The following is a 10,124-nucleotide window of genomic DNA, read 5'->3' as shown; positions in this document are numbered from 1 at the left end:
CTAAAAGAACAAAAGAACAGAAGCATTTAAAATTGGCATGAAATGAAAATTCACCCCATCTATTCTAAATGCAATTAATCCATGCATATGTTTCTTTTAACCCTTAAACGCACACCTCAGGTCTTTTGTGACCCGGGAAATCATTCACTACCCCCCCTCCTCATTCATTTTATATTGAAATATTGTTAACAAAATACTGATTTAGAATTTTTTTTAGAATTTGTTTGAGATGGCGAGTATGAGCCAGATGCTGAATAAATGAGCTCTGACGAGGACAGTGATGATGGTATAAAACATCTGCTCAAACCGAACCCTCCCAAGCTCCAAGAGGAAACAAAATATGCTTTATTTTATTCTTCTGTAATTGCAACTCTAATATCAGAGGAGTTTTATATCATCGCGACAGATACACATCCATCCTGTTAGATAAAGATCCGGGTCGCTAAAGACCCGAATATGTAATAATGATTGCCGAAACGTTCATGCATTTAAGGGTAAATTATAATTTTTTGGACCCCATAATCAAATTATCATAACAGGACCTCAGACTTCTCTGTGGTGACGTATGCAGGACTTCTCCAATCATTTAGTCTGCTTAAACTCCTCCCCTGCAAGCTAGCACACACCCACATCTCAAAATCCAATCAACAACTGATGGATAGAACCAAGTCCCCACCCTATATTTTCAAAAAAAAAAAAATTGGTAAGCCATTACACATGGATTTACCTCAAAATACAGAGGAAAAGATCTGTTGCTACTTTTGTTTCACTGCGGCTCTGAAGACCACTTACTGTGGCTTTTAGTTGTCTATTAGCTTTTTGATCCGTTGCTGGCGTACTAAAGTTGAAGAATCACTTTTTTACTTTTTAAAATGATCAATTATAAATAATGTTAGTAATTATTTATAATAATTATTGATGTTTTATTTGTTAAAATTAATGCAATTATTATTTGTAAATTATATAATTGGTTTAATTATAATTTATTATAATAATATAATATAATTATTTTTCTCTTCAGGGAAAATGGTTCAAAAATAGATACATGCCATATATACATATTTTTGTATAATCACATCACGAATTTGCATTAAGAGCTACTAAACTAAGGCTATAAAAAAAAACACCTTCGGTACATCCGCAACTTCTTGTTTGTTCTTCAAACCATTTGATCGCGATTTTATGCAACGCAAAAAATCATTTTCTTAATTGATAAAAATAAATCTAAACAAATCTTACTTCCAGATCCAGATATTCTCTTACAATGTAGCTTTTTTTTATTGTTTTAAGGACGTTTAGATCTTTTTACCATAAAACAAGATAAAAACACTGATTAGCTAAATGATTTTGGCTGGCTGGAAGAGTTTTAATGCATCAGGTCAGTGTCGAGATGTGCAGGAGCCGTACTGTGTCGTCCACAGAGGCGGAGATGGCTCACTAGCTTTGTAAGTAGGTAATAACTTGGCCCAGTAAAAGGCATCAGCAGGGTAAATTAATGACACATCATTGATTTTCCATCTTCATTTAAATGAGGAGATGTGAGATGATATGAGCTACATGGAGACGACTAATCTTTCCCTCTCTGCCACAGTCCTTTTTAATATCATTTGCTGTTATACTGCAGGCTTAAAGTCAACATGAAACCACATTCACAAGCCATTTTACTCATGTAATGTGACATTACTGAAACTACATATCAGTAAGAAAAAAGACTATTTTATAATTTACTGAATTGTACCGAGTAAGAACAAGGACAGTGAACGGATCATTCTTTTGAGCTAATTAAAGGGATAGTCCATCATAAACAAACTCCACACGGCTCTGGTGGGTTAATAAAGGCCTTCTGAAGCGAAGCCATGCGTTTGTGTAAGAAAAATATCCATATTTAAAACTTTATTAAGTCAAATAACTAGCTTCCGGCCAAACGAACTGTGCAAACGAATGGATTCCACTTAGGTCTAAAGCGCAACTTATGCGAGTAATGCGACGTACAGCTGATATTTACACTACACCATGACGCACTACGCTACATCCGACGTCACAAGTTGCGTAAGTAGCACTTTAGGCGCAAGTAGACTGTGTATGGCCGTTTGGTTGGAAGCTAGAATTTTACTTTGTAACGTGTTAAAGGGATAGTTCACTTTGAAATTAATTTTTGGTATGTTTTAGCTTACCTCAAGGGCATCCAAGATGTAGGTGTCTTTTTTTCCGCAGTAGTTTCAATTTTGATATTTTTAGGTCAAACCGTTCTTGTCTGTCAGTCATATAATGCAGGTCTAAATTAAAACAATTCCCCGTCGTCCAAATTAGGTGTGTATATATCTATGCACCAGTCTGCGCACACGTCAGATCAGATCACTTCGACATGGCTGTGTATAAGAGGTAAAAACTATATAAATACTGTTCGTTTTCTCACACAAACCGCTCGTTTCGTGTCTTAGGCCATCAATGTGTACTTACGATGGGGAATTGTTTAATTTGGACGACGGGGAATTGTTTTAATTTAGACCTGCATTATATGACTGACAGACAAGAACGGTTTGACCTAAAAATATCAAAATTGAAACTACTGCGGAAAAAAAGACACCTACATCTTGGATGCCCTTGAGGTAAGCTAAAACATACCAAAAATTAATTTCAAAGTGAACTATCCCTTTAAATATGGGTATTTTTCTTACACAAACGCATGGCTTCGCTTCAGAAGGCCTTTATTAAACCCCCGAAGTCGTGTGGAGCACTTTTATGATGGATAGATGCACTTTTTCTGGACTTCAAAACAGAAACGGCCATTCATGGCCATTATAAAGCTTGGAAGAGCCAGGACATTGTTTAATATAACTCCGATTGTATTTGTCTGAAAGAAGAATGTCATATGAACCTAGGATGACTTGAGGGTGAGTAAATCATGGGCTAATTTTCATTTTTGGGTGAACTATCCCTTTAACTAAACCAATTAATTCACTTGTATAGTATGTGTGTGTCTTTTGGCTCCAAGGTGATTTGGCTGACCTGTCGTTCCCTGTGCGCAGCGGCGGCCTTCACCCCCAGGGTCAGGGGTGGCTGGGGGGAGGGACGGGGCTAATATGGGCGGTTGGCGTCCTTTGGCCTCTTCAGCTGCACTTTGAGTCTCTTCATGCCGATCTGAAAGCCGTTCATGGACTGGATGGCGGCCTGAGCGCTGCCTGGGTTATCAAAGCTCACAAAGCCTGGAGAATGCAGGGAGAAAGATGGAGACAGAGAGGACCACAGGTTAGCACCAGATGGATGAGAAGGTAATGCAATGGACAGATGGACGTTAGATAGGATTGAGGGAAGGTGGAGTCGGAGGGGGTGTGAGAAATGGGTCAACGGTGAGGCCAGAAATGATTTTATGATAAAGAATGAGGTGAACGTGAAATGAAGGGAGGGAAGGGTTTCAAACAAGTTTACTTAAGTCACCGTGACACATATTTACCAGATACATGTTTAACATTCAACATATATGCACAATCAAGTCAATCAATACAATACAACAGCATACATTTGATACACAATAATCAGAAGCACAGAAAACATGCAAAACCTAACACAATATTCATCCACTCCTAGAATTAGCGAGAAGTTAGCCAGAAGACCTTTTTAACTCTTTCCCTGCCAAAATTTTGAACAAAAAGATGAGAAATTTGTGTTTTTGTCAAAAACTATGTCTGGATTGGATTCAGAACGATGATCAAAAACATAGATTGGGTAGACTGAATCAATCAACAGCCTCAAAGCTTGCATATTCCTATATCTCGTCCTGGGTCGACATTCATTCGGTAAGGTTTAGCAGTTTTGATTGATTTAATGTTTAATGATCGCGCTAGCTTACATGTGCGCAAGCAATCGCTTGTTTCTTCCTTTTTTCTTTTTTTTTGCCTGTATTTGGATCCGGAGATTCTGTACTCTTTCAGAAGATGAGTAATAGCGCACCCTTAACGTATAACATGGAACATGGATTGCTGGAAAATTCATTCAATGGCGGAGAAGCATTGTGTAATTTCCGTCAGTGGCAGGGAAAGAGTTAATAACATGCAGCATACAGAAAAACTAACAATTTTTTTAGAGGCATGAAAGTAGTTTAGCTTTGAGCAAAATAGCACAGTTTTTCCAGTCATAAGTTTTTTTTTTTTTTTTTATGTCTGTTAGCTTTGAAGCCATCTGTTGCTAATGAATAATTGTCAATTACTAACATATAATTTATTATAATATATTTAGTAATTTATTATAATATTATTTATTTTATATAATATTATTATCTTCTCTTTTGGGAGAATGGTCCCATAATATTGATAACATCTTAGCTTGCTAATATTCAGATATCTCCAAAAGTACTGCCATTTGAATGAAAATTGTATTTCTACTACGCAAGCAACAATATCATAAGCTGTTTTTAATAAGTTATATACTTTAAAACCATATTAAACTGCTTGCTTGAGTAGGGATTTACTCCTGTGTTAACATATTCCCTTTTTAAGCAGAAAGTCTGTGTGAGACAAATACAATTTTATAGAACAAAATCTGTGTAGTGAAAAATTAATCGTTATTATTTTTTCAAAGTGTGCTAGCAGCATATTGATAGTGTTGAAGCTAACAAACATGGACTAAAACAAAGCTTTGATTTTATGGGGTCTTGAAGCTATTTGTTGTTTGTTAATTTGTAGAGTAGCTTCTTAAAAAGGTAGCTTGAATTAAGACAAAAATGCATTATTTATTATTATGTATTATATAGTTTTGTAGTTATCATATTTTCCGTTTCTGGTGGATGGTGTAAATCAGCTTCAATCAGCAAAACTCCAGTTAACAAATTATTTCCTCTCATTTCCTCATCTATTTTCTCACTCACGTCGCTCTGTCTTGAGGTATTGTGATCATTTCAGCTGGCTCAGCATTTCAGATCATCACGTCTGAGTCTCCGAAACACCTCCTGCTAACTGCGTTTATATTAAGTTGAAATCGAATAGCGTTGTGTTTGTTCATGCATGGGATGCCTCTGATAAGTCAAGGAGCCAGTGAAGCTGCAGATAGCGCTAATTAAAATATAGAGGTTCACATTAGTCACAAGCGGGACACACGAACACGCTTCCGCAGTTTCCTCCTTCAGCCTCATGTCCCGCGCTGATTAAAGACATAAAGATGCTACACTACATCTTCTTTTTTTCCCTTTCATTTTCCATTCATTCTTTTTTTTTTCTGTTTTAAGCCAGGTGCACACCGTGTGATTTAGATTAAATGATGTGACTTCAGTGACATTTTAAGTGTAAAATATACAAATTAGCTACTACTTTGCTTGTGTCACCAGTTTACATTGCCGTTTTCACACAAAACATGTAATAACACAAATCTACAATGAAAAACTGCATTAACCCCAATTGGAATGCTAAGAGCGTTTTGGACATTATGTTAATGTGACTGAAAGGAACACCAAATACTGAAAGATATTTGGTATATGTTGCAGACAAGGTCAAATCCACATTTTAGATGGTCAGTTCTAGAGAATCAAAATTTGTTGGAAGCTAATATTGAGCGTAAAGGATATATTTCGCCCTTTGGTGAACATGTCATACTAAGCGATCTTATTTTAGCCCTACAATCCATAAAATGTATCTCAGATGGCGAAATAGTAGCGAAAAGCACACAGTGTGCACACGGCTTTATTCGAAAGCTTCGCTGTGGTAGAGAAATGAGGTAAAAATGTTAATAGTGTGAGTAGGAATGAGAATAATCTTCACAGGTGTCTTATCATTTTTACCCACCAAAGCATTTACTTTGGTTTGTCGCCCGATCCACAAACACTTTGGAGGAGATGACATTACCGAAAGGCAGGAACATCTGCATCAGCTCGCCGTCCCCAAACTCCTGAGGAAGGTGATAAATAAACAGGTTACAGCCCTCCGGCCCTGGAGACAGAGAAAGAGAGAGAAAGACAAGAAGGATTGTGGGATACAGAAGATTAGAGAAGCGGTTAGACAGGAGAGAAAAAGAGCAGGTAGCACAGAAAGAATAAATGGAAATGAGGGGAATAAAGAGAGAGAAGGCAAAACAAAGACACAAATGGCAAATTAGACTTGGCAAAGAAGAAACTATTGAAACAGTTTCTCTTTATTGAGCAGTTGCCCTGGCATTTGAAAGTAGCAATTCTCTCCATAAGTTGTATAGATGAAATAACAGTGTACAAACAAATGCTCGGTCTGACACTTCCAGGTTCTTCAGGCTCTCTTAAAAAGGTGTTTTAGATTAGCTCTTCCTTCAAACTGAGCCTTAAATGAACAAACAGTGCAGCTAAGTGGAGCTAAAATTGGTTTCCAAAAGATTATTGGAGATTTGGGCTTCTTTAAATTCTCATCAGGGTAAAGAAAACTCCTTGATTTGACAAAGAAATATAGTTCAGGGGTCACTGTCATCATGATTTACTCTGCTGAAAGAAGACCTGACTGACCTTGAACATTTCATGAAATCACTACACTTATTCATAAAGTTTTTAATTTCTTGAGACAAATAAGGCTCAGTTAGACCGCAGCCCACCATCCAATGGGAATGACTGCAGCATATACTGGCTATGCAAGGATATACAATTAAAAATAACGTGAATGAATTGCTGAATTTATTTTGTAGATATAAGTCTGCAATATGTAATTATATAATCAAAATGGTCAGCTATTGAGTTTGATCAATGCCAATCGACTATTCTTTACCACTGGAACAAATGTGTAATTAAAAAGTGGTATTTTTGCTATTTTCCTTTCATATGCAGAATTTCTCAGGCTTTAGAAATGTTGTGTAATGTGTTCTAGGGCGCTTTTGTATACTGAATGAACTTAATCTTGTTTTGTTTATTATCTAAAAAGAACCTGTGTAAATCACTGTCTAATAACTTCAACATTAACAAACATTCTATAATGCATAAGAGATAATGGGAACTGCAGAAATGAATCACTTTATCTATATGTGCATTCAGACACATGCTGTACAGAAGAGAAACTCTACAGTTGGCAAATCATGAACATGGCTGGTTGTTGAAGATGTTTCTGTATAGTTTAATAGCAGCCACTGGAGGGAGACGAAACCACAATCTTGAGTATAATGTTTTATAAAGTCAGCCAAGAACACATTCTAGGCTATTTCTTAAACTTAATGTCTGTGGATCTGTAATTTTGGCTTGTCCTGTAGGGTTTGCGAAACTCTTTACTGCTAGGCAAGTCTATTTACTGTAAACAGTTTCCAGTTTGTTTACACACAGTGAGAGACGAATCAAAATGATTGTCTGTGATAATCAATAGCACACCAGAAATGTGATCCATTGATATAATATAATATTCCTACCAGTGTCACATGATCCTTCAGAAATCATTCTAAAATGCTGATTTGGTGCTCAAGAAACATTTATAATTATCAATATCGAAAACGCTTGTGCTGTTTAATATTTTTTGTGGATACATTTTTCGATGATACTTTAATGAACAGAAAGTTCAAAAGAACGGCATTTATTTGAAATAGAAATCTTTTGTAACATTCTAAATATTATTACTGTCACTTTTGATTAATTGAATGCATCCGTGCGGAACCAAACTTTTGAATGGGAGCATAAGCGGCACATAACAATCAATATATAAAAATCTCACTTTAATAGAACATCTATGAAAAGCCAATTACGGGAAATGTCACAGAGAGTGACCACGTCGAATCTTTCACTCTCACAGGTGACATATCTGGCTGCGACAGACTCACCTTCTCTCTGTTGCTGAGGGATGATGGGAGGCGGCTGGGGAAAAGCCTGGCTGATCTGTCCATATGCAGCGGGGAAGGCTGCTGAGACACACACACACACGCCAATGTGTCAGATAACCCCACACACACACTTCACACCTCTTATTCCAGCACACGTAGACACAGTGCATGCACTTTTTATTAACTTGGAAGCAGGAAAATCACAAAAAGCCTCCTTTTGAGTGACAGACCTGCATATTGTTGGACTCCAGCGTAGGCCTGCTGTAGGGGGTCTGCTGCAGTGGGACTCTGAGCTGTGGAGAGAGAGAGACAAGAGCCGGGGTCACTGAGTGCATTTGAGTGTGTTCGGGCAGAGCTGTGCGCCGGGAATGAGCTTACCTCACTTCCCTCCCCCTCACCGTTCACCCACAAACAATTAAGCCGTGGCGCTCGCGCGGGACCCTGCCAAGCTTCTCCGCTGCCCGAGATTTGGAAAGACAGCCGGAGAGTGTATGGAGGACAATATAGATCTACAGCTCTACACGGCACATCAATCAGCTGAGAGCTTTCACAGTAATAAAGGCAACTCAGCCCCGGCCCGCGACGCTCCTGTTCTAAACACTGATACACATACTTACAGCCTGGTAACTTAACGCTGCTAAAACACTTACAGGTAAATACTGCAACATCCACGCTCTGGATTATGTGTTCGGAGCTCATTTAATGGACTTGTGAGTAACTCTTTCCCCGCCATTGGCAGAATTTCCTTACATTTATGAGAATGTTTACACGACATTGTTATACTAAAAACTTCGCTTTTTCGCGTAAACAAGAACTTTTTCAAAATGGTGCTTTTTCACATGGATCTGCGAAAATGACTAAAAACGCTGTATTATGCTGCCAGGCCAGTAGTTGGCGATGTCACTTTGTAAAGAAAAACTACGCGCATATAGACTGAACATGTAATACAAATGCACACGACATCACGGTTTTCACAAATTTGCGTTTTTGTTGTTTACACTGGGAGACGATACCCGTTTTCAAAAGCTTGCATTTTCAGACCCCCGAAATGGCGTTGTCATGTAAATGAACTGCCAAAATGCATAAAAAGTTTTCTGTTTTTAGTTGAAAATGGTGTTGTTTAAACGGCCCCTGAGACACTTCCCTGCCATTGACGGAATTTTTTCCCCTTTTTTCTTTCCGTGTTTTCACTGTTATACGGTAGGGAGCGCTATTACGCACCTTCTGAAAGAGCAGACAATCTCTGTGTCAAAACACAGGCAAAAAATTAGCAGAAACAAGTAATTAAAACACGGCTTATGCACATTGCATTTTTTGGGGAAAAATTCTATTTTATCAGCTTTTTCACATTCAAGTGTTGATAAAAAAGAAAGAAAAAAAGATTGCATGGTGCTAGAACAAAATGTTTTTTTTCAGTACTTTTTTTTTTAAATATATTGCATGTTCAGATATTCATTCAACAAAATATTCTGGGGGCCATTACTCTTTTGTGAACATTTTTTACAAAGTTGGCAGTGGCTGGCAACTTCTTTTTTTAAATGCTGGTGGGGAAAGAGTTAAAAGTAAGGAGAATTCAGCCAAAAATGAACATCCTGTCATCATTTACTCACTCTCATGTTCCAATTAAGTATGAATATAAAAGAAAATGAACACGGCCTAGATTTTCAGTGAATTGCTCTGCTCTGGAAAACCTGATTCTGATTGGTAAATTGCATCATTAAGACGTCATATATTTCCTAATATTCACCATTGTCCATGGCAATGCTATATATCAGACCGCTTATCTGGGTAGTTGAAAGTAATGCAACTTTCACATCTCTCGTATCACACTGTAGACTGGCACACTCTTGTTTTATACAAATGCAACTAACACCATTGTGTATTTTAACTATTGAAATTAGTGAAAATGACCTCAGAGAACTTCAGTATTAATATTACTGTAATATTGCAATGTTTGTTTTGTTGCTAGGCTGATTTTTCACTGAATGGACTTTTTTGTGGAAATGGAAGCTTTATGAATAATATACAGGTACTATTATAAAACAATTTTTGTGTTACATACATGTCACCATATTCTTTTGTTTAATGAAACAGCATGAACAACATGAAAGTGAGGATGATGATGAAATAAAAAAAAATTATTTGGAGAATTATCCCTTTAAGGGGGCCACGGTTCAATGATAGTTGTTGGTCCTGTGGTTTTATGGGCATAGCGGGTTTTTTAAAAATTATTTGAGTAGAAATGTATGTAGGTGAATATGTATAGTTCTTTTGGTGCATATAAATTAAAATCATTAAAAAAACTTTTTTTTAAACTTTTTTATAGCATTTTACTTCTTACATCAAAATGTTTTAATCTTTATTTCATAAAATGAAGT

At 37.0% G+C, this 10,124-nt stretch overlaps 1 protein-coding gene across 9 annotated transcripts in view; it reads right to left on the bottom strand.

Annotated features, from left to right (window-relative positions):
- celf4 (CUGBP, Elav-like family member 4) overlaps positions 1–10,124 on the bottom strand; it is a 100,739-nt gene that overhangs the window by 3,395 nt on the left and 87,220 nt on the right. For 4 of the 9 annotated variants that reach the window (XM_082140327.1, XM_082140324.1, XM_082140322.1 and 1 more), the window contains 4 exons: positions 7,977–8,039; positions 7,747–7,827; positions 5,775–5,918; positions 3,010–3,206 (listed from right to left, as the gene is read on the bottom strand). In XM_082140327.1, the coding sequence (XP_081996453.1) occupies positions 3,079–3,206; positions 5,775–5,918; positions 7,747–7,827; positions 7,977–8,039 (416 nt within the window). In that variant the 3' untranslated portion in view covers positions 3,010–3,078. The remainder of the gene's footprint in view (positions 1–3,009; positions 3,207–5,774; positions 5,919–7,746; positions 7,828–7,976; positions 8,040–10,124) is intronic. The other 5 variants (XM_082140328.1, XM_082140326.1, XM_082140323.1 and 2 more) reach the window with 2 other exon arrangements.

This window comes from Leuciscus leuciscus (assembly GCF_965113295.1).
Source record: "Leuciscus leuciscus genome assembly, chromosome: 16".
Lineage (NCBI taxonomy): Eukaryota > Metazoa > Chordata > Actinopteri > Cypriniformes > Leuciscidae > Leuciscus > Leuciscus leuciscus.
Note: the sequence above shows the minus strand (reverse complement) of the source record. Positions and strands in the feature narration are given on the sequence as shown.